Raw genomic sequence first — 24,806 nt, 5'->3', positions numbered from 1 at the left:
AGTCCAGTTTAATTAGATCATTGTTGTATTGAATTTCAAAGTAGAAACCATTTGGAAAAAGTGTGACAAAGGTTGGACACATTTTAGAAAACTTTTGATTTGCCATTCTGCATTACCTCGGGCTTGACAGTGTATGGATCAGAAGATTTGTCAGAAGGTATGTTTGTTAAGAGGCCCGGCCCTTGGCTAAGCGTAGCACACATCACTAGGCTGTCACTCAGTGTGCTTCTATCAGGGTTGATGGGTGGAAGAGGAATTCATGTCTGTGACATGTTGTTTTTATTCCATTGAATTAACATGTGCTGGAACACAAAGCTCTCAGCCTGAAGGCAGACAATGATGTGATTGAAGTACTACTCCTGTACTCCAGGCATCAAGCAAAGCCAAACAGGCACATTTACTCTATGAAGGTTACGTGCCCATTTTCAGTTGTGAGAACATAATTTACCTCAAACAGGGTGTACTGTCAAATTTCAGTATGATGCCATTTCAGTTATTTAGGAACAGTAAACCACTGGCCAGTCTTGAGAAGTGGGTGTCTGTCCAACAAGCCGGTTGTCCCTCCATAAAGAAGGTAATTGCTGTTAAAGGGTCGCCAGGTCAGGTTGTCTCCAGTACTATAATCACTGGAGAAGGTTCTCTGGAACAGGACAGGCCTGGTTGCAGTGTGTCTCTGTGTGATCCAGTCAAACCTGTTGCTCCGGGGACCTGTGTAGTAAGACTGATTCACCAAGCACTGGGAGGTTGGTGGTGCTGTTGGCTGAGTGTTGGGGTGTCTCTGCTGGGAGGTTGGTGGTGCTGTTGGCTGAGTGTTGGGGTGTCTCTGCTGGGAGATTGGTGGTGCTGTTGGCTGAGTGTTGGGGTGTCTCTGCTGGGAGATTGGTGGTGCTGTTGGCTGAGTGTTGGGGTACCTCTGCTGGGAGGTTGGTGGTGCTGTTGGCTGAGTGTTGGGGTACCTCTGCTGGGAGGTTGGTGGTGCTGTTGGCTGAGTGTTGGGGTGTCTCTGCTGGGAGGTTGGTGGTGCTGTTGGCTGAGTGTTGGGGTACCTCTGCTGGGAGGTTGGTGGTGCTGTTGGCTGAGTGTTGGGGTGTCTCTGCTGGGAGGTTGGTGGTGCTGTTGGCTGAATGTTGGGTTGTCTCTGCTGGGAGGTTGTTGGCTGAGTGTTGGGGTGTCTCTGCCGGGAGGTTGTTGGTGCTGTTGGCTGAGTGTTGGGGTGTCTCTGCTGGGAGGCTGGTGGTGCTGTTGGCTGAGTGTTGGGGTGTCTTTGCTGGGTGGTTGTAGTTAGCTGAACCGTTGGGTTTTGGCTAGAGTATCTGAGCTGGGCTGTGGTGGTTGGTTGAACAGTAGATTGAGTGTTGAATCTGGGCACAACTGTGGTGGTTGGTTGATCCATAGCCTGGTTGTTGAAGTATCTGTTCTGGGTCGTGGTACCAGCACTGGGGCAAGGAAGGTTTGTCAGTGGGGTTGAGGTGGCTGCTGCTTGATGGGTGATAAGCGGCCTGGGAAGATTGAACTCCGTTGCCACGGTGAGGAAGGCTGGCACAGGCTTGGAGCTGGCATAGAGCTTCCTGAACTCCAGGTCGAATGGCTTGACCGCGCTGCCCTTGAAGAGCACAGCCAGACTTCTGTGGACCTGCCAGGACAGCCAGGTGAAACTGAGGAACAGAGCACAGGACAGCCAGGTGAAACTGAGGAACAGAGCACAGGACAGCCAGGTGAAACTGAGGAACAGAGCACAGGACAGCCAGGTGAAACTGAGGAACAGAGCACAGGACAGCCAGGTGAAACTGAGGAACAGAGCACAGGACAGCCAGGTGAAACAGAGGAACAGAGCACAGGACAGCCAGGTGGAACAGAGGAACAGAGCACAGGACAGCCAGGTGAAACTGAGGAACAGAGCACAGGACAGCCAGGTGGAACAGAGGAACAGAGCACAGGACAGCCAGGTGAAACTGAGGAACAGAGCACAGGACAGCCAGGTGGAACAGAGGAACAGAGCACAGGACAGCCAGGTGAAACTGAGGAACAGAGCACAGGACAGCCAGGTGAAACTGAGGAACAGAGCACAGGACAGCCAGGTGAAACTGAGGAACAGAGCACAGGACAGCCAGGTGGAACAGAGCACAGGACAGCCAGGTGAAACTGAGGAACAGAGCACAGGACAGCCAGGTGAAACTGAGGAACAGAGCACAGGACAGCCAGGTGGAACAGAGCACAGGACAGCCAGGTGAAACTGAGGAACAGAGCACAGGACAGCCAGGTGAAACTGAGGAACAGAGCACAGGACAGCCAGGTGAAACTGAGGAACAGAGCACAGGACAGCCAGGTGAAACTGAGGAACAGAGCACAGGACAGCCAGGTGAAACTGAGGAACAGAGCACAGGACAGCCAGGTGAAACTGAGGAACAGGGCACAGGACAGCCAGGTGAAACTGAGGAACAGAGCACAGGACAGCCAGGTGAAACAGAGGAACAGAGCACAGGACAGCCAGGTGAAACTGAGGAACAGGGCACAGGACAGCCAGGTGAAACTGAGGAACAGAGCACAGGACAGCCAGGTGAAACTGAGGAACAGAGCACAGGACAGCCAGGTGAAACTGAGGAACAGAGCACAGGACAGCCAGGTGAAACTGAGGAACAGAGCACAGTGAACAGATATTATTACTACTACAAGCATTTCTGAAAATTCAAACAATCATCATAATGTTGATCTCCCTATTCAGAATGACATCAACCATCATAACGTTGATCTACCTATTCAGAATGACATCAACCATCATAACGTTGATCTCCCTATTCAGAATGACATCAACCATCATAACGTTGATCTCCCTATTCAGAATGACATCAACCATCATAACGTTGATCTCCCTATCCAGAATGACATCAACCATCATAACGTTGATCTACCTATTCAGAATGATCTCTCCCTATCCAGAATGACATCAACCATCATAACGTTGATCTCCCTATTCAGAATGACATCAACCATCATAACGTTGATCTCCCTATTCAGAATGACATCAACCATCATAACGTTGATCTCCCTATCCAGAATGACATCAACCATCATAACGTTGATCTACCTATTCAGAATGACGTCAACCATTGTGGGTGTGACTATTAGCTAATTATACAACAGAAATGTACCTGTATGATCCAGCCAGCACTAAAGTGCAGTCAATGATCATGAACTTCTCTTTGATCTGTCCAGTGAGTTTCCTTCCAGACTTTGCACAATACGTCTCTCCTTGTATACTACGGACCGACATTTTCTGCAGACAGAATACGGAGGCATTTCATGTAGCAGTGAGTGAATGACAAAGACAAAAAGCTATCATCAAATTGCTAGTTTACAGTACAGTTAAAAAGATGAAGAAATGTCTGAAAGGTGTACCTTTAAAAATATATATATTTAACTAGGCAAGTCAGTTAAGAACAAATTCTTATTTACAATGATGGCCTAGGAACATTGGGTTAACTGCCTTGTTCAGGGGCAGAACAACAGATTTATACCTTCTATCTAGCAACTTATGACATCCAGTGGAACAGTTACTGGCATCTAAATCGCAATCTAACCACTCCGGAAGGTGGTGGCTACCTGTCCGCTCTAACCACATTAGGCAGCCTGAACCGCTCTAACCACAGTTAGGCAACCTGCCGCTCTAACCACTAGGCAGCCTGCCGCTCTAACCACTAGGCAGCCTGCCGCTCTAACCACTAGGCAGCCTGCCGCTCTAACCACTAGGCAGCCTGCCGCTCTAACCACTAGGCAGCCTGCCGCTCTAACCACTAGGCAGCCTGCCGCTCTAACCACTAGGCAGCCTGCCGCTCTAACCACTAGGCAGCCTGCCGCTAACCACTAACCACTAGGCAGCCTGCCGCTCTAACCACTAGGCAGCCTGCCGCTCTAACCACTAGGCAACCTGCCGCTCTAACCACTAGGCTAACCACTAGGCAACCTGCCGCTCTAACCACTAGGCTACCTGCCGCCACTAACCACTAGGCTACCTGCCGCTCTAACCACTAGGCTACCTGCCGCTCTAACCACTAGGCTACCTGCCGCTCTAACCACTAGGCAACCTGCCGCTCTAACCACGAGGTTACCTGCCGCCCCACCTTTTGCAATCATTAGTGTCATCTAAATATCATGATGAAAATAACCATTAGCAGAGACTCACAGTGAGGTGATTACTGTTGATCTGTAGTGTCTCACACATCTTGACAAAGACCTGCAGGTTGATATGGTCCAGGAGCAGGTAGACAGACACATTCCTCTTCCTGGTTGCCTCCAGGATGTCACAGAACATCTCCACATCACTGAATGTGTCCATTACAATGGCCAGAACCTGCAGACATATCACATGTTTGCTGTGATTCGTATCTTCCACATTATTAGTTGTCATTATGTACTTGGTATTATAAACTGGGTGGTTTAAGCCCTTAAATGCTGATTGGCTGACAGCCATGGTATATCAGACCGTATACCACGGGAATGACAAAACATGTATTTTTACTGCTCTAATTACGTTGGTAACCAGTTTATAACAGCAATAAGGCACCTCGGGGGGTTGTGGTATATGGCCAATATACCACGGCTACTGGCTGTATCCAGGCACTCCGCGTTGCGTCGTGCATAAAGAACAGCCTTTAGCTGTGGTATAGTGGCTATATACCACACCTCCTTGGGCCTTATTGCTTAATTATAGACGATACTGAATCTGCTTGATCAAACTCTCAAAACATCATTATCCAACTTTCAGGGCATTCAGACATCAGCATCTTTCTAAAAGTCTGCAAAAATATAATGCAGGTTTAATCATGAGAGTAGATTGACATCTCCAAATGAGTTACCAGTGAAAGTTGTATCACGTACCATTGTGGCCTTGCTGATAAACTCTCTGAGCAGGTCTTTCATGCTGGCTGCTCTATCAGACTGGAAGTAGACCTCGACACTGGGTTCACCCTGCAGGCGGTAGCTCCAGTCCTCTGCCGGCCAGCCATGGTCCAAGCCAGGGGGCTCGCTCTCCAACACCGATGGACAATAGGTGTTTGTCTGGGAAGAGGTGGTGGGGCCCTCTGCCTGGTCGTCGTTCTCCGTCCCACACAGACTGCTGGTGCTCAGGTCTGTAGTGTTCTCCAGGATATAACCTTTAAAGAAACATACGTGATAATACATTGGCTTTATATCTAGTGCTTTTTACACAATGCTTTTCAGAGAGGAAGCCCTTTACAATTACAGATACAGTACTAGAACAGACAGATGGTTTAAGGTAGATAAGAGGAGTCAGGGACAGACTGAGGGTTTAAGGTAGATAAGAAGAGGCAGGGACAGACTGAGGGTTTAAGGTAGATAAGAAGAGGCAGGAACAGACTGAGGGTTTAAGGTAGATAAGAAGAGGCAGGAACAGACAGGGTTTAAGGTAGATAAGAAGAGGCAGGAACAGACTGAGGGTTAAAGGTAGATAAGAAGAGGCAGGGACAGACTGAGGGTTTAAGGTAGATAAGAAGAGGCAGGGACAGACTGAGGGTTTAAGGTAGATAAGAAGAGGCAGGGACAGACTGAGGGTTTAAGGTAGATAAGAAGAGGCAGGGACAGACAGGGTTTAAGGTAGATAAGAAGAGGCAGGAACAGACAGGGTTTAAGGTAGATAAGAAGAGGCAGGGACAGACTGAGGGTTTAAGGTAGATAAGAAGAGGCAGGGACAGACTGAGGGTTTAAGGTAGATAAGAAGAGGCAGGGACAGACTGAGGGTTTAAGGTAGATAAGAAGAGGCAGGGACAGACTGAGGGTTTAAGGTAGATAAGAAGAGTCAGGGACAGACTGAGGGTTTAAAGTAGATAAGAAGAGGCAGGAACAGACAGGGTTTAAGGTAGATAAGAAGAGGCAGGATCAGACAGGGTTTAAAGTAGATAAGAAGAGTCAGGGACAGACTGAGGGTTTAAGGTAGATAAGAAGAGGCAGGGACAGACTGAGGGTTTAAGGTAGATAAGAAGAGTCAGGGACAGACTGAGGGTTTAAGGTAGATAAGAAGAGGCAGGGACAGACTGAGGGTTTAAAGTAGATAAGAAGAGGCAGGGACAGACTGAGGGATTAAGGTAGATAAGAAGAGGCAGGGACAGACTGAGGGTTTAAGGTAGATAAGAAGAGGCGGGAACAGACAGGGTTTAAGGTAGATAAGAAAAGGCAGGGACAGACTGATGGTTTAAGGTAGATAAGAAGAGGCGGGAACAGACTGATGGTTTAAGGTAGATAAGAGGAGGCAGGGACAGACTGAGGGTTTAAGGTAGATAAGAAGAGGCAGGAACAGACTGATGGATTAAGGTAGATAAGAGGAACAGAGTAGAAAAAAAGATCAACCTTTCTCCTCCTTGGACAGGAAGTCCACCTCGCCCTCTCCGGCCAGTACTTCCTGGTACATGTCCAATCCCTGGTTCAGCAAGGCGTCCATGGCCAATCTGGTGCTCTCGTTGTGGCTGAGGTCAACGTCGCCCGACACCAGGGACACAGATGGGTTTTTCAACTCCTGTACACGCCGCCTCACCTTTCCAACCGGCTTGGACTTCAGGTACCACTGAACAGACAGGCCGTTGCTCTGCAGGTTCATAGTGAAGCTGTACACGGCTCTCTGATCAACACGTATTACCTGGAGTTACCTACTGCTGCTACTGAGTGAAAAACCCTAGTGGAGACAGACAGGGATGGAGTAGCAGCTGTGAGGTTTCTGAGCCCTGCCCCCCTCAATCAATTGTACAGTTGGCTACACCCATAGAAGTAGAATTACATTGACTTGAATGGGGATGCCCGGTCTAGTATTGTTATTTCTATGAGGACATTCCACCTGTGGGTTGCAGTGTGCTGGGGGGGACAGGTGAGCTGTTATGGGAGTGAGAGCGTGACAGAGACCTGCTGTTTAAAACACTCCCTCCCTTAGTGGGGGAGAGAAGTTTAGTTGAGTGACAGAGGTGAACATGACTGTCTGATCAGCTCAGTGGAGGCTGATAACACCTGACTGCATTCTTCAGACTTGTCACTGCAATGTGAGTCTATCACTCTCTCTCACTGTGTTGAAAGCGTTCCACAGGGATGCTGGCCCATGTTGACTCCAATGCTTCCCACAGTTGTGTCAAGTTGGCTGGGTGTTGAAACCGTTGAGCGTGAAAAACCCCAGCAGCGTTGCAGTTCTTGACATACTCAAACTGGAGGCGCTTGACACCTACTGCCAGACCCCGTTCAAAGGCACTTCAATCTTTTGTCTTGCCCTTTCACCCTCTGAATGTTACACAATCCATGTCTCAAGGCTTAAAAATCCTTCTTTAACTTGTCTCCTCCCCTTCACCTACACTGAAGCCAAGTGATCGTTACTCGCCCCGTGTGTGTATCCCAAGTTGTGGTTACTCGCCCCGTGTGTGTATCCCAAGTTGTCTTTACTCGCCCTGTGTGTGTGTATCCCAAGTTGTCGTTACTCGCCCTGTGTGTGTATCCCAAGTTGTCGTTACTCGCCCTGTGTGTGTATCCCAAGTTGTACGCCCCGTGTGTGTTACATGGTTCGCCCTGTGTGTGTATCCCAAGTTGTCGTTACTGTTAGTCTACACCGCCCCTGTGTGTGTATCCCAAGTTGTCGTTAGTCTACGCCCCTGTTGCCCTGTGTGTGTATATTATAACTCATTTATTACCTGTTTTCTTTCTATCTACATTGTTGTGAAGGACCTGTTAGTCTACACCTGATGTTTACCAAGCATTTCACTGTTAGTCCACACCTGATGTTTACCAAGCATTTCACTGTTAGTCCACACCTGATGTTTACCAAGCATTTCACTGTTAGTCCACACCTGTTGTTTACCAAGCATTTCACTGTTAGTCTACACCTGTTGTTTACCAAGCATTTCACTGTTAGTCCACACCTGATGTTTACCAAGCATTTCACTGTTAGTCCACACCTGATGTTTACCAAGCATTTCACTGTTAGTCCACACCTGATGTTTACCAAGCATTTCACTGTTAGTCCACACCTGATGTTTACCAAGCATTTCACTGTTAGTCCACACCTGATGTTTACCAAGCATTTCACTGTTAGTCCACACCTGATGTTTACCAAGCATTTCACTGTTAGTCCACACCTGATGTTTACCAAGCATTTCACTGTTAGTCTACACCTGTTGTTTACCAAGCATTTCACTGTTAGTCTACACCTGTTGTTTACCAAGCATTTCACTGTTAGTCCACACCTGATGTTTACCAAGCATTTCACTGTTAGTCTACACCTGTTGTTTATCAAGCATTTCACTGTTAGTCCACACCTGATGTTTACCAAGCATTTCACTGTTAGTCTACACCTGTTGTTTACCAAGCATTTCACTGTTAGTCCACACCTGATGTTTACCAAGCATTTCACTGTTAGTCCACACCTGATGTTTACCAAGCATTTCACTGTTAGTCCACACCTGTTGTTAGTCTACAAGCATTTCACTGTTAGTCTACACCTGATGTTTACCAAGCATTTCACTGTTAGTCTACACCTGTTGTTAGTCTACACCTGATGTTTACCAAGCATTTCACTGTTAGTCCACACCTGATGTTTACCAAGCATTTCACTGTTAGTCTACACCTGTTGTTTGCCAAGCATTTCACTGTTAGTCTACACCTGTTGTTTACCAAGCATTTCACTGTTAGTCTATACCTGTTGTTTACCAAGCATTTCACTGTTAGTCTACACCTGATGTTTACCAAGCATTTCACTGTTAGTCTACACCTGATGTTTACCAAGCATTTCACTGTTCGTCAGCACCTGTTGTTTACCAAGCATTTCACTGTTCGTCAGCACCTGTTGTTTACCAAGCATTTCACTGTTAGTCCACACCTGTTGTTTACCAAGCATTTCACTGTTAGTCCACACCTGTTGTTTACCAAGCATTTCACTGTTAGTCCACACCTGATCTTTACCAAGCATTTCACTGTTAGTCCACACCTGTTGTTTACAAAGCATTTCACTGTTAGTCCACACCTGTTGTTTACCAAGCATTTCACTGTTAGTCCACACCTGTTGTTTACCAAGCATTTCACTGTTAGTCCCCACCTGATGTTTACCAAGCATTTCACTGTTAGTCCACACCTGTTGTTTACCAAGCATTTCACTGTTAGTCCACACCTGATGTTTACCAAGCATTTCACTGTTAGTCCACACCTGATGTTTACCAAGCATTTCACTTAGTCTACACCTGTTGTTTACCAAGCATTTCACTGTTAGTCTACACCTGTTGTTTACCAAGCATTTCACTGTTAGTCTACACCTGTTGTTAGTCTACACCTGTTGTTAGTCTACACCTGTTGTTTACCAAGCATTTCACTGTTAGTCTACACCTGTTGTTAGTCTACACCTGTTGTTTACCAAGCATTTCACTGTTAGTCTACACCTGTTGTTTACCAAGCATTTCACTGTTAGTCTACACCTGTTGTTTACCAAGCATTTCACTGTTAGTCTACACCTGTTGTTTACCAAGCATTTCACTGTTAGTCTACACCTGTTGTTTACCAAGCATTTCACTGTTAGTCTACACCTGTTGTTTACCAAGCATTTCACTGTTAGTCTACACCTGATGTTTACCAAGCATTTCACTGTTAGCCTACACCTGTTGTTTACCAAGCATTTCACTGTTAGTCTACACCTGTTGTTTACCAAGCATTTCACTGTTAGTCTACACCTGTTGTTTACCAAGCATTTCACTGTTAGTCTACACCTGTTGTTTACCAAGCATTTCACTGTTAGTCTACACCTGTTGTTTACCAAGCATTTCACTGTTAGTCTACACCTGATGTTTACCAAGCATTTCACTGTTAGTCTACACCTGATGTTTACCAAGCATTTCACTTAGTCTACACCTGTTGTTTACCAAGCATTTCACTGTTAGTCTACACCTGTTGTTTACCAAGCATTTCACTGTTAGTCTACACCTGATGTTTACCAAGCATTTCACTGTTAGCCTACACCTGTTGTTTACCAAGCATTTCACTGTTAGTCTACACCTGTTGTTTACCAAGCATTTCACTGTTAGTCTACACCTGATGTTTACCAAGCATTTCACTGTTAGTCCACACCTGTTGTTAGTCTACACCTGTTGTTTACCAAGCATTTCACTGTTAGTCTACACCTGATGTTTACCAAGCATTTCACTGTTAGTCTACACCTGATGTTTACCAAGCATTTCACTGTTAGTCTACACCTGTTGTTTACCAAGCATTTCACTGTTAGTCTACACCTGATGTTTACCAAGCATTTCACTGTTAGTCTACACCTGTTGTTTACCAAGCATTTCACTGTTAGTCTACACCTGTTGTTTACCAAGAATCTGACAAAACAATTGTATTGGCTAAGGCTTTATTAAAAGGTGAATTACCTGGATACCTATGCTGAGGTTAGCAAGTCATAAGTCACCATCAGACCAAAGCACGACTGGTGAGTCTGTCAAACACTGAAACTAGTCAACAAGGCAGAGATGAAATGACTCAAAGTTGATACAACAATACTTAAAAACAACTTAAATAACAAAATATACACAGGAGAGGGTTGTGCTACAAATCTCATTAAGACCAAGGAATGCTTTCATTTAATCCCTCTTTAACTAGTCAACACCAGGGTTGTGGTTAGAGGACAGCTGTTTGTTAAGTCAAATAATATCAGCATCTTCTTTCAAACGGACAAACGAGCAGAAAACCACAAACCTTTTCAGGTCTAGATATGCAAAACAAAAAGGCACAGCTGGTGTGTTTGTGTCGTCGTGGTTACTGGGAGGTGGTAGAGTTGGAGTTTGTGGCGCGGGCCGCCAGTTTCTGCCGCAGCTCTCTGATGTTCTGCATCAACTCCCTCTCTCTGCAGTCCAGCTCCCCTCGACCCCGGTCCAGAGAGACTGAGAACACAAGACACCACAGGACTCTTCAGGGCCTTACTGTATGGATGTACACTCAGCAAGATCATTGGAAACACTGAATAATGTCTTGGTAGATGAGAATTCTGTTGATATTTTCTTCTGGAGTACAGACCTGTAGAAACAGTGAATGTACATGTGTTTCTATTGGTATTGACTGTACATGTGTTTCTATTGGTATTGACTGTACATGTGTTTCTATTGGTATTGACTGTACATGTGTTTCTATTGGTATTGACTGTACATGTGTTTATTCCAGGTGTAACTTTGTTTTTTGTCGCACAGCTTTGCTTCATCTTGTCCAGGTCGCAGTTGTAAATAAGAACCTGTTCTCAACTGGTCTACCTGGTGAAATAAATGTGGTACAGACAGAAACACTCACAGCAAGTGGAGTCGTCTGAGGTGGACTGGTTGTTTAGACAGATGTTGTTGGGACTGTGATGTTGTTGAGACTGATGAGGACCAGGAGAAGCAACAGGATTGTGAAGCATGCCACTAGTGGAGCACGGAGACCTGGCTCTCATCTCCCACTGTTGACCTGCTAAAACATACTGTATTAGTCACCAACACCCCATACACAGCCTGCCTTAGTGGAACACTGTAACCTTCAACATCAACTGTTAGCTTAGAGGAACACTGTAACCTTCAACGTCAACTGTTAGCTTAGAGGAACACTGTAACCTTCAATATCAACTATTAGCTTAGTGGAACACTGTAACCTTCAACATAACTGTTAGCTTAGAGGAACACTGTAACCTTCAACATCAACTATTAGCTTAGAGGAACACTGTAAACTTCAACATCAACTATTAGCTTAGAGGAACACTGAAACCTTAGGTGACAGGACTGTAGTGTAGTAGTGTGGGTGGTGGGGTAGAATTCTCAGCACACTGCAGATAGATATAGAATGTATAGAGGACCTGACTGCCTATTCCCTCCACAACATATATTTCTATGAGGCTGGGCTCACTGAGTGAGTGGTCCTGGCTCCTGCGGAGGTTGTCTCTGTGCTGCTCGTTCTCCTCTTCCTCCTGGCTGAGGAAGACTCTCCTGTTGGCCTCGGCTGCGGCTGCAGCCTGCCTCTGCTCCTCTAGCTGGGCCTTCTGAGACACCACCTCCTCCCACTGAAACGCACAATGGCTGAACACACTGCACACCTGCTGAACACACCCCCTCCTCCTGCTGAACACCACCCCCTCCACCCGCTGAACACCACCCCCTCCTCCCGCTGAACACCACCCCCTCCTCCCGCTGAACACCACCCCCTCCTCCCACCATAAATCAATTCTCCAGTTGATCAACAGGTACAGTAACTCACAGGACCCTCCGTGACCTACTGTATATACCCTCTACATTATCTGTCCTCATGACCTACTGTATATACCCTCTACATTATCTGTCCTCCTACCCTCTGTCCCTCTACGTCCTCATGACCTACTGTATATACCCTCTACATTATCTGTCCCTCTACGTCCTCATGACCTACTGTATATACCCTCTACATTATCTGTCCCTCTACGTCCTCATGACCTACTGTATATACCCTCTACATTATCTGTCCCTCTACGTCCTCATGATCTACTGTATATATCCTCAACATCATCTCTCCTCCTACCCTCTGTCCCTCTACGTCCTCATGACCTACTGTATATACCCTCTACATTATCTGTCCTCATGACCTACTGTATATATCCTCTACATCATCTCTCCTCCTACCCTCTGTTCCTCATGACCTACTGTATATACCCTCTACATTATCTGTCCCTCTACGTCCTCATGACCTACTGTATATACCCTCTACATTATCTGTCCCTCTACGTCCTCATGATCTACTGTATATATCCTCTACATCATCTCTCCTACCCTCTGTCCCTCTACGTCCTCATGACCTACTGTATATACCCTCTACATCATCTCTCCTACCCTCTGTCCCTCTACGTCCTCATGACCTACTGTATATACCCTCTACATTATCTGTCCCTCTACGTCCTCATGATCTACTGTATATACCCTCTACATTATCTGTCCCGCTACGTCCTCATGATCTACTGTATATACCCTCTACATTATCTGTCCCTCTACGTCCTCATGATCTACTGTATATACCCTCTACATTATCTGTCCCGCTACGTCCTCATGATCTACTGTATATACCCTCTACATTATCTGTCCCTCTACGTCCTCATGATCTACTGTATATATCCTCAACATCAACTCTCCTCCTACCCTCTGTCCCTCTACGTCCTCATGACCTACTGTATATACCCTCCTCAACATCAACTCTCCTCCTACCCTCTGTCCCTCTACGTCCTCATGACCTACTGTATATACCCTCTACATCATCTGTCCTTCTACGTCCTCATGACCTACTGTATATACCCTCTACATCATCTCTCCTCCTACCCTCTGTCCCTCTACGTCCTCATGATCTACTGTATATACCCTCTACATCATCTGTCCTTCTACGTCCTCATGACCTACTGTATATACCCTCTACATCATCTCTCCTCCTACCCTCTGTCCTTCTACGTCCTCATGACCTACTGTATATACCCTCTACATCATCTGTCCTTCTACGTCCTCATGACCTACTGTATATACCCTCTACATAATCTGTCCCTCTACGTCCTCATGATCTACTGTATATATCCTCTACATCATCTCTCCTACCCTCTGGCCCTCTACGTCCTCCATGATATTAACTAGCTGCTGCTCCTTGGTGAGGGTCTCTCTGTGTAGTCCAGCCAGATGGTGGTAGTGTCTGTCCCGGGCTGCATCCTCCTGGTCTAGACGCCTCATCACCTCAGCCTGCCACTCGGTGTCCACTCCCAGCTGGCCTGCTTCAGCTAAACACTCCTCTAGAACCTGAGACGGGGTGGAGGTCAGTCTCTCTCTCCAGTCATTGTTTAATAACCCCCTATATTTCAGTCTAGAACCTGAGACGGGAGGAGGTCAGTCTCTCTCTCCAGTCATTGTTTAATAACCCCCTATATTTCAGTCTAGAACCTGAGACAGGGAGGAGGTCAGTCTCTCTCCAGTCATTGTTTAATAACCCCCTATATTTCAGTCTAGAACCTGAGACGGGGTGGAGGTCAGTCTCTCTCTCCAGTCATTGTTTAATAACCCCCTATATTTCAGTCTAGAACCTGAGACGGGAAGGAGGTCAGTCTCTCTCTCCAGTCATTGTTTAATAACCCCCTATATTTCAGTCTAGAACCTGAGACGGGAAGGAGGTCAGTCTCTCTCTCCAGTCATTGTTTAATAACCCCCTATATTTCAGTCTAGAACCTGAGACGGGAAGGAGGTCAGTCTCTCTCTCCAGTCATTGTTTAATAACCCCCTATATTTCAGTCTAGAACCTGAGATGGGAAGGAGGTCAGTCTCTCTCTCCAGTCATTGTTTAATAACCCCCTATATTTCAGTCTAGAACCTGAGACGGGGAGGAGGTCAGTCTCTCTCTCCAGTCATTGTTTAATAACCCCCTATATTTCAGTCTAGAACCTGAGACGGGAAGGAGGTCAGTCTCTCTCTCCAGTCATTGTTCAATAACCCCCTATATTTCAGTCTAGAACCTGAGACGGGGTGGAGGTCAGTCTCTCTCCAGTCATTGTTCAATAACCCCCTATATTTCAGTCTAGAACCTGAGACGGGAGGAGGTCAGTCTCTCTCTCTCCAGTCATTGTTTACTAACCCCCTATATTTCAGTCTAGAACCTGAGACGGGGTGGAGGTCAGTCTCTCTCCAGTCATTGTTCAATATCCCCCTATATTTCAGTCTAGAACCTGAGACGGGAGGAGGTCAGTCTCTCTCTCTCCAGTCATTGTTTAATAACCCCCTCTATTTCAGTCTAGAACCTGAGACGGGAGGAGGTCAGTCTCTCTCTCTCCAGTCATTGTTTACTAACCCCCTATATTTCAGTCTAGAACCTGAGACGGGGTGGAGGTCAGTCTCTCTCCAGTCATTGTTCAATATCCCCCTATATTTCAGTCTAGAACCTGAGACGGGAGGAGGTCAGTCTCTCTCTCCAGTCATTGTTTAATAACCCCCTATATTTCAGTCTAGAACCTGAGACGGGGAGGAGGTCAGTCTCTCTCTCCAGTCATTGTTTAATAACCCCCTATATTTCAGTCTAGAACCTGAGACGGGAGGAGGTCAGTCTCTCTCTCCAGTCATTGTTTAATAACCCCCTATATTTCAGTCTAGAACCTGAGACGGGAGGAGGTCAGTCTCTCTCTCCAGTCATTGTTCAATAACCCCCTATATTTCAGTCTAGAACCTGAGACGGGAGGAGGTCAGTCTCTCTCTCCAGTCATTGTTCAATAACCCCCTATATTTCAGTCTAGAACCTGAGACGGGGAGGAGGTCAGTCTCTCTCTCCAGTCATTGTTCAATAACTCCCTATATTTCAGTCTAGAACCTGAGACGGGAGGAGGTCAGTCTCTCTCTCCAGTCATTGTTTAATAACCCCCTATATTTCAGTCTAGAACCTGAGACGGGAGGAGGTCAGTCTCTCTCTCCAGTCATTGTTCAATAACCCCCTATATTTCAGTCTAGAACCTGAGACGGGGAGGAGGTCAGTCTCTCTCTCTCTCGTCATTGTTTAATAACTCCCTATATTTCAGTCTAGAACCTGAGACGGGGAGGAGGTCAGTCTCTCTCTCCAGTCATTGTTCAATAACCCCCTATATTTCAGTCTAGAACCTGAGACGGGAGGTGGTCAGTCTCTCTCTCCAGTCATTGTTTAATAACCCCCTATATTTCAGTCTAGAACCTGAGACGGGGAGGAGGTCAGTCTCTCTCTCCAGTCATTGTTCAATAACCCCTATATTTCAGTCTAGAACCTGAGACGGGGAGGAGGTCAGTCTCTCTCTCTCTCCAGTCATTGTTCAATAACCCCCTATATTTCAGTCTAGAACCTGAGACGGGGAGGAGGTCAGTCTCTCTCTCTCTCCAGTCATTGTTTAATAACCCCCTATATTTCAGTCTAGAACCTGAGACGGGAGGAGGTCAGTCTCTCTCTCCAGTCATTGTTTAATAACCCCCTATATTTCAGTCTAGAACCTGAGACGGGAAGGAGGTCAGTCTCTCTCTCCAGTCATTGTTTAATAACCCCCTATATTTCAGTCTAGAACCTGAGACGGGAAGGAGGTCAGTCTCTCTCTCCAGTCATTGTTTAATAACCCCCTATATTTCAGTCTAGAACCTGAGACGGGAAGGAGGTCAGTCTCTCTCTCCAGTCATTGTTTAATAACCCCTATATTTCAGTCTAGAACCTGAGATGGGAAGGAGGTCAGTCTCTCTCTCCAGTCATTGTTTAATAACCCCCTATATTTCAGTCTAGAACCTGAGACGGGGAGGAAGTCAGTCTCTCTCTCCAGTCATTGTTTAATAACCCCCTATATTTCAGTCTAGAACCTGAGACGGGAAGGAGGTCAGTCTCTCTCTCCAGTCATTGTTCAATAACCCCCTATATTTCAGTCTAGAACCTGAGACGGGGTGGAGGTCAGTCTCTCTCCAGTCATTGTTCAATAACCCCCTATATTTCAGTCTAGAACCTGAGACGGGAGGAGGTCAGTCTCTCTCTCTCCAGTCATTGTTTACTAACCCCCTATATTTCAGTCTAGAACCTGAGACGGGGTGGAGGTCAGTCTCTCTCCAGTCATTGTTCAATATCCCCCTATATTTCAGTCTAGAACCTGAGACGGGAGGAGGTCAGTCTCTCTCTCCAGTCATTGTTTAATAACCCCCTCTATTTCAGTCTAGAACCTGAGACGGGAGGAGGTCAGTCTCTCTCTCCAGTCATTGTTTAATAACCCCCTATATTTCAGTCTAGAACCTGAGACGGGAGGAGGTCAGTCTCTCTCTCCAGTCATTGTTTAATAACCCCCTATATTTCAGTCTAGAACCTGAGACGGGGAGGAGGTCAGTCTCTCTCTCCAGTCATTGTTCAATAACCCCCTATATTTCAGTCTAGAACCTGAGACGGGAGGAGGTCAGTCTCTCTCTCCAGTCATTGTTCAATAACCCCCTATATTTCAGTCTAGAACCTGAGACGGGGAGGAGGTCAGTCTCTCTCTCCAGTCATTGTTCAATAACTCCCTATATTTCAGTCTAGAACCTGAGACGGGAGGAGGTCAGTCTCTCTCTCCAGTCATTGTTTAATAACCCCTATATTTCAGTCTAGAACCTGAGACGGGAGGAGGTCAGTCTCTCTCTCCAGTCATTGTTCAATAACCCCCTATATTTCAGTCTAGAACCTGAGACGGGGAGGAGGTCAGTCTCTCTCTCTCTCGTCATTGTTTAATAACTCCCTATATTTCAGTCTAGAACCTGAGACGGGGAGGAGGTCAGTCTCTCTCTCCAGTCATTGTTCAATAACCCCCTATATTTCAGTCTAGAACCTGAGACGGGAGGAGGTCAGTCTCTCTCTCCAGTCATTGTTTAATAACCCCCTATATTTCAGTCTAGAACCTGAGACGGGGAGGAGGTCAGTCTCTCTCTCCAGTCATTGTTCAATAACCCCTATATTTCAGTCTAGAACCTGAGACGGGGAGGAGGTCAGTCTCTCTCTCTCTCCAGTCATTGTTCAATAACCCCCTATATTTCAGTCTAGAACCTGAGACGGGGAGGAGGTCAGTCTCTCTCTCTCTCCAGTCATTGTTTAATAACCCCCTATATTTCAGTCTAGAACCTGAGACGGGAGGAGGTCAGTCTCTCTCTCCAGTCATTGTTTAATAACCCCCTATATTTCAGTCTAGAACCTGAGACGGGAAGGAGGTCAGTCTCTCTCTCCAGTCATTGTTTAATAACCCCTATATTTCAGTCTAGAACCTGAGACGGGAAGGAGGTCAGTCTCTCTCTCCAGTCATTGTTTAATAACCCCCTATATTTCAGTCTAGAACCTGAGACAGGGAGGAGGTCAGTCTCTCTCTCCAGTCATTGTTTAATAACCCCCTATATTTCAGTCTAGAACCTGAGACGGGAAGGAGGTCAGTCTCTCTCCAGTCATTGTTCAATAACCCCCTATATTTCAGTCTAGAACCTGAGACGGGAGGAGGTCAGTCTCTCTCTCCAGTCATTGTTTAATAACCCCCTATATTTCAGTCTAGAACCTGAGACGGGGAGGAGGTCAGTCTCTCTCTCCAGTCATTGTTCAATAACCCCCTATATTTCAGTCTAGAACCTGAGACGGGAAGGAGGTCAGTCTCTCTCTCCAGTCATTGTTTAATAACCCCCTATATTTCAGTCTAGAACCTGAGACAGGGAGGAGGTCAGTCTCTCTCTCTCTCTCTCTCCAGTCATTGTTTAATAACCCCCTATATTTCAGTCTAGAACCTGAGACGGGAGGAGGTCAGTCTCTCTCTCCAGTCATTGTTTAATAACCCCCTATATTTCAGTCTAGAACCTGAGACGGGAGGAGGTCAGTCTCTCTCTCCAGTCATTGTTTAATAACCCCCTATATTTCAGTCTAGAACCTGAGACGGGAGGAGGTCAGTCTCTCTCTCCAGTCATTGTTTAATAACCCCCTATATTTCAGTCTAGACCCTGAGACGGGGAGGAGGTCAGTCTCTCTCCAGTCATTGTTTAATAACCCCCTATATTTCAGTCTAGAACCTGAGACGGGGAGGTCAGTCTCTCTCTCCAGTCATTGTTTAATAACCCACTATATTTCAGTCTAGAACCTGAGACGGGGAGGAGGTCAGTCTCTCTCCAGTCATTGTTTAATAACCCCCTATATTTCAGTCTAGAACCTGAGACGGGAGGAGGTCAGTCTCTCTCTCCAGTCATTGTTTAATAACCCCCTATATTTCAGTCTAGAACCTGAGACAGGGAGGAGGTCAGTCTCTCTCTCTCTCCAGTCATTGTTTAATAACCCCCTATATTTCAGTCTAGAACCTGAGACGAGGAGCAGGTCAGTCTCTCTCTCTCCAGTCATTGTTTAATAACCCCCTATATTTCAGTCTAGAACCTGAGACGGGGAGCAGGTCAGTCTCTCTCCAGTCATTGTTTAATAACCCCCTATATATTTCAGTCTAGAACCTGAGACAGGGAGGAGGTCAGTCTCTCTCCAGTCATTGTTTAATAACCCCCTATATATTTCAGTCTGGAACCTGAGACGAGGAGCAGGTCAGTCTCTCTCTCTCCAGTCATTGTTTAATAACCCCCTATATTTCAGTCTAGAACCTGAGACAGGAAGGAGGTCAGTCTCTCTCTCCAGTCATTGTTTAATAACCCCCTATATTTCAGTCTAGAACCTGAGACGGGAAGGAGGTCAGTCTCTCTCCAGTCATTGTTTAATAACCCCCTATATTTCAGTCTAGAACCTGAGACAGGGAGGAGGTCAGTCTCTCTCTCTCCAGTCATTGTTCAATAACCCCCTATATTTCAGTCTAGAACCTGAGACGGGAGGAGGTCAGTCTCTCTCTCCAGTCATTGTTTAATAACCCCCTATATTTCAGTCTAGAACCTGAGACAGGGAGGAGGTCAGTCTCTCTCTCCCTCTCCAGTCATTGTTTAATAACCCCCTATATTTCAGTCTAGAACCTGAGACAGGGAGGAGGTCAGTCTCTCTCTCTCCAGTCATTGTTTAATAACCCCCTATATTTCAGTCTAGAACCTGAGACATGGAGGAGGTCAGTCTCTCTCCAGTCATTGTTTAATAACCCCCTATATTTCAGTCTAGAACCTGAGACAGGGAGGAGGTCAGTCTCTTTCCAGTCATTGTTTAATAACCCCCTATATTTCAGTCTAGAACCTGAGACAGGGAGGAGGTCAGTCTCTCTCCAGTCATTGTTTAATAACCCCCTATATTTCAGTCTAGAACCTGAGACAGGGAGGAGGTCAGTCTCTCTCCAGTCATTGTTTAATAACCCCCTATATTTCAGTCTAGAACCTGAGACAGGGAGGAGGTCAGTCTCTCTCTCTCTCTCCAGTCATTGTTTAATAACCCCCTATATTTCAGTCTAGAACCTGAGACGGGGAGGAGGTCAGTCTCTCTCTCCAGTCATTGTTTAATAACCCCCTATATTTCAGTCTAGAACCTGAGACAGGGAGGTGGTCAGTCTCTCTCCAGTCATTGTTTAATAACCCCCTATATTTCAGTCTCTGGAAGTATACAGTAGATGAATGCTCACCTTCTTGGTTCCCAGGCTGACGTCAGTGTCGTTGTTAAGGAGGTGTTGGAAGGTGGTCTCCTCGACCTCTGACCTGTGTCTCCTGGTATCCACCTCTGCTCTGACCTCCTGAGTCACACGCACCTGCTCCTTGGCCAGTCGCTACATCACAAGGGTTACACGGTGACATCACAGTCTGGTGAATGAAGACCAAGCCATATTGTAGCTGGACAGCGTTAAAATGGCCAATGTTAAATGACGTGTGGGGTCTTAACTTTATGCTGCACGGAATAGAATGTGAATGACGAGATGGTGTGTGTCTCAGGGGCAGGTCTCTGCACATTGTTGCTGTGATGAGGACAGTCACTGACCTGTTCAAACAGCCGTCTCTGTGCTTCCAGCTCCATCTGTCTGACTTGTATATCCTGTACTGCTGCTGCCGTCTCCTGGTCTCTGGTGTTCATCTGACCCCAACAAACACACCATACAGGAGAGGACATATAGACACCCCATTATATACAGGAGAGGACATATAGACACCCCATTATATACAGTAGAGGACATATAGACACCCCATTATATACAGTAGAGGACATATAGACACCCCATTATCTACAGTAGAGGACATATAGACACCCCATTATCTACAGTAGAGGACATATAGACACCCCATTATATACAGTAGAGGACATATAGACACCCCATTATCTACAGTAGAGGACATATAGACACCCCATTATATACAGTAGAGGACATAGACACCCCATTATATACAGTAGAGGACATATAGACACCCCATTATATACAGTAGAGGACATATAGACACCCCATTATCTACAGTAGAGGACATATAGACACCCCATTATCTACAGTAGAGGACATATAGACACCCCATTATATACAGTAGAGGACATATAGACACCCCATTATCTACAGTAGAGGACATATAGACACCCCATTATATACAGTAGAGGACATAGACACCCCATTATATACAGTAGAGGACATATAGACACCCCATTATATACAGTAGAGGACATATAGACACCCCATTATCTACAGTAGAGGACATATAGACACCCCATTATCTACAGTAGAGGACATATAGACACCCCATTATATACAGTAGAGGACATAGACACCCCATTATCTACAGTAGAGGACATATAGACACCCCATTATATACAGTAGAGGACATATAGACACCCAATTATATACAGTAGAGGACATATAGACACCCCATTATCTACAGTAGAGGACATATAGACACCCCATTATAGACAGTAGGGTACATATAGACACCCCATTATAGACAGTAGAGGACATATAGACACCCCATTATAGACAGTAGAGGACATATAGACACCCCATTATATACAGTAGAGGACATATAGACACCCCATTATAGACAGAGTACATAGACACCCCATTATATACAGTAGAGGACATATAGACACCCCATTATATACAGTAGAGGACATATAGACACCCCATTATATACAGTAGAGGACATATAGACACCCCATTATATACAGTAGAGGACATATAGACACCCCATTATATACAGTAGAGGACATATAGACACCCCATTATATACAGTAGAGGACATATAGACACCCCATTATATACAGTAGAGGACATATAGACACCCCATTATATACAGTAGAGGACATATAGACACCCCATTATATACAGTAGAGTACATAGACACCCCATTATCTACAGTAGAGGACATAGACACCCCAATATCTACAGTAGAGGACATATAGACAACCCATTATAGACAGTAGAGTATACAGACACCCCATTATCTACAGTAGAGGACATATAGACACCCCAGTATATACAGTAGAGGACATATAGACACCCCATTATAGACAGTAGAGGACATATAGACACCCCATTATATACAGTAGAGGACATAGACACCCCATTATCTACAGTAGAGGACATAGACACCCCATTATATACAGTAGAGGACAGACACCCCATTATATACAGTAGAGGACATAGACACCCCATTATATACAGTAGAGGACATATAGACACCCCATTATAGACAGTAGAGGACATAGACACCCCATTATAGACAGTAGAGTACATATAGACACCCCATTATATACAGTAGAGGACATATAGACACCCCATTATATACAGAGTACATATAGACACCCCATTATCTACAGAGTACATATAGACACCCCATTATATACAGTAGAGGTCATATAGACACCCCATTATCTACAGTAGAGGACATATAGACACCCCATTATATACAGTAGAGGACATATAGACACCCCATTATATACAGTAGAGGACATATAGACACCCCATTATAGACAGTAGAGGACATATAGACACCCCATTATAGACAGTAGAGGACATATAGACACCCCATTATCTACAGTAGAGGACATATAGACACCCCATTATCTACAGTAGAGGACATATAGACACCCCATTATCTACAGTAGAGGACATATAGACACCCCATTATATACAGTAGAGGACATATAGACACCCCATTATATACAGTAGAGGACATATAGACACCCCATTATATACAGTAGAGGACATATAGACACCCCATTATCTACAGACATATAGACACCCCATTATATACAGTAGAGGACATATAGACACCCCATTATATACAGTAGAGGACATATAGACACCTCATTATATACAGTAGAGGACATATAGACACCCCATTATATACAGTACATATAGACACCCCATTATATACAGTAGAGGACATATAGACACCCCATTATATACAGTAGAGGACATTTGACACCCCATTATCTACAGTAGAGGACATATAGACACCCCATTATCTACAGTAGAGGACATATAGACACCCCATTATATACAGTAGAGGACATATAGACACCCCATTATCTACAGTAGAGGACATATAGACACCCCATTATATACAGTAGAGGACATATAGACACCCCATTATCTACAGTAGAGGACATATAGACACCCCATTATATACAGTAGAGGACATATAGACACCCCATTATCTACAGTAGAGGACATATAGACACCCCATTATATACAGTAGAGGACATATAGACACCCAATTATATACAGTAGAGGACATATAGACACCCCATTATATACAGTAGAGGACATATAGACACCCCATTATATACAGTAGAGGACATATAGACACCCCATTATATACAGTAGAGGACATATAGACACCCCATTATAGACAGTAGAGGACATATAGACACCCCATTATAGACAGTAGAGGACATATAGACACCCCATTATATACAGTAGAGGACATATAGACACCCCATTATAGACAGAGTACATAGACACCCCATTATATACAGTAGAGGACATATAGACACCCCATTATATACAGTAGAGGACATATAGACACCCCATTATATACAGTAGAGGACATATAGACACCCCATTATATACAGTAGAGGACATATAGACACCCCATTATATACAGTAGAGGACATATAGACACCCCATATATACAGTAGAGGACATATAGACACCCCATTATATACAGTAGAGTACATAGACACCCCATTATCTACAGTAGAGGACATAGACACCCCATTATCTACAGTAGAGGACATAGACAACCCATTATAGACAGTAGAGTATACAGACACCCCATTATCTACAGTAGAGGACATATAGACACCCCAGTATATACAGTAGAGGACATATAGACACCCCATTATAGACAGTAGAGGACATATAGACACCCCATTATATACAGTAGAGGACATAGACACCCCATTATCTAGAGTAGAGGACATAGACACCCCATTATATACAGTAGAGGACAGACACCCCATTATATACAGTAGAGGACATAGACACCCCATTATATACAGTAGAGGACATATAGACACCCCATTAGAGACAGTAGAGGACATAGACACCCCATTATAGACAGTAGAGTACATATAGACACCCCATTATATACAGTAGAGGACATATAGACACCCCATTATATACAGAGTACATATAGACACCCCATTATATACAGGAGAGGACATATAGACACCCCATTATCTACAGTAGAGGACATATAGACACCCCATTATAGACAGTAGAGGACATATAGACACCCCATTATATACAGTAGAGGACATATAGACACCCCATTATATACAGTAGAGTACATATAGACACCCCATTATATACAGTAGAGGACATTTAGACACCCCATTATCTACAGTAGAGGACATATAGACACCCCATTATATACAGTAGAGGACATATAGACACCCCATTATATACAGTAGAGGACATATAGACACCCCATTATATACAGTAGAGGACATATAGACACCCCATTATCTACAGTAGAGGACATATAGACACCCCATTATATACAGTAGAGGACATATAGACACCCCATTATATACAGTAGAGGACATATAGACACCCCATTATAGACAGTAGAGGACATATAGACACCCCATTATCTACAGTAGAGGACATATAGACACCCCATTATATACAGTAGAGGACATATAGACACCCCATTATATACAGTAGAGGACATATAGACACCCCATTATAGACAGTAGAGGACATATAGACACCCCATTATCTACAGTAGAGGACATATAGACACCCCATTATATACAGTAGAGGACATATAGACACCCCATTATCTACAGTAGAGGACATATAGACACCCCATTATCTACAGTAGAGTACATATAGACACCCCATTATAGACAGTAGAGGACATATAGACACCACATTATAGACAGTACAT

At 45.1% G+C, this 24,806-nt stretch overlaps 2 protein-coding genes across 3 annotated transcripts in view; both read right to left on the bottom strand.

Annotated features, from left to right (window-relative positions):
* Positions 1 to 81: 81 nt before the first annotated feature.
* LOC135521037 (protein FAM83A-like) lies at positions 82 to 6,607 on the bottom strand. The gene is made up of 5 exons (XM_064946943.1): positions 6,361 to 6,607; positions 4,876 to 5,150; positions 4,181 to 4,348; positions 3,150 to 3,274; positions 82 to 1,655 (listed from the first exon to the last, which is right to left on the bottom strand). Exons 1-5 carry the CDS (start codon positions 6,605 to 6,607, stop codon positions 494 to 496), a joined length of 1,977 nt encoding a protein of 658 aa, XP_064803015.1. The 3' UTR covers positions 82 to 493.
* A 3,713-nt stretch (positions 6,608 to 10,320) lies between these two features.
* The window catches only part of tbc1d31 (TBC1 domain family, member 31), a 31,365-nt gene continuing 16,879 nt past the window's right edge, over positions 10,321 to 24,806 (bottom strand). The window contains exons 17-23 of one of the 2 annotated variants that reach the window (XM_064946942.1): positions 20,407 to 20,499; positions 20,057 to 20,197; positions 13,593 to 13,787; positions 11,893 to 12,046; positions 11,399 to 11,460; positions 10,958 to 10,991; positions 10,321 to 10,904 (exon numbers count right to left, since the gene is read on the bottom strand). In XM_064946942.1, the coding sequence (XP_064803014.1) occupies positions 10,780 to 10,904; positions 10,958 to 10,991; positions 11,399 to 11,460; positions 11,893 to 12,046; positions 13,593 to 13,787; positions 20,057 to 20,197; positions 20,407 to 20,499 (804 nt within the window). In that variant the 3' untranslated portion in view covers positions 10,321 to 10,779. Of the gene's footprint in view, positions 10,905 to 10,957; positions 10,992 to 11,304; positions 11,464 to 11,892; positions 12,047 to 13,592; positions 13,788 to 20,056; positions 20,198 to 20,406; positions 20,500 to 24,806 lie in introns of both variants that reach the window. The other variant, XM_064946941.1, reaches the window with a different exon arrangement.

This window comes from Oncorhynchus masou, chromosome 29 (assembly GCF_036934945.1).
Source record: "Oncorhynchus masou masou isolate Uvic2021 chromosome 29, UVic_Omas_1.1, whole genome shotgun sequence".
Lineage (NCBI taxonomy): Eukaryota > Metazoa > Chordata > Actinopteri > Salmoniformes > Salmonidae > Oncorhynchus > Oncorhynchus masou.
The sequence above is the reverse complement of the archived record's forward strand: the minus strand, read 5'-3'. Positions and strand labels throughout refer to the sequence as shown.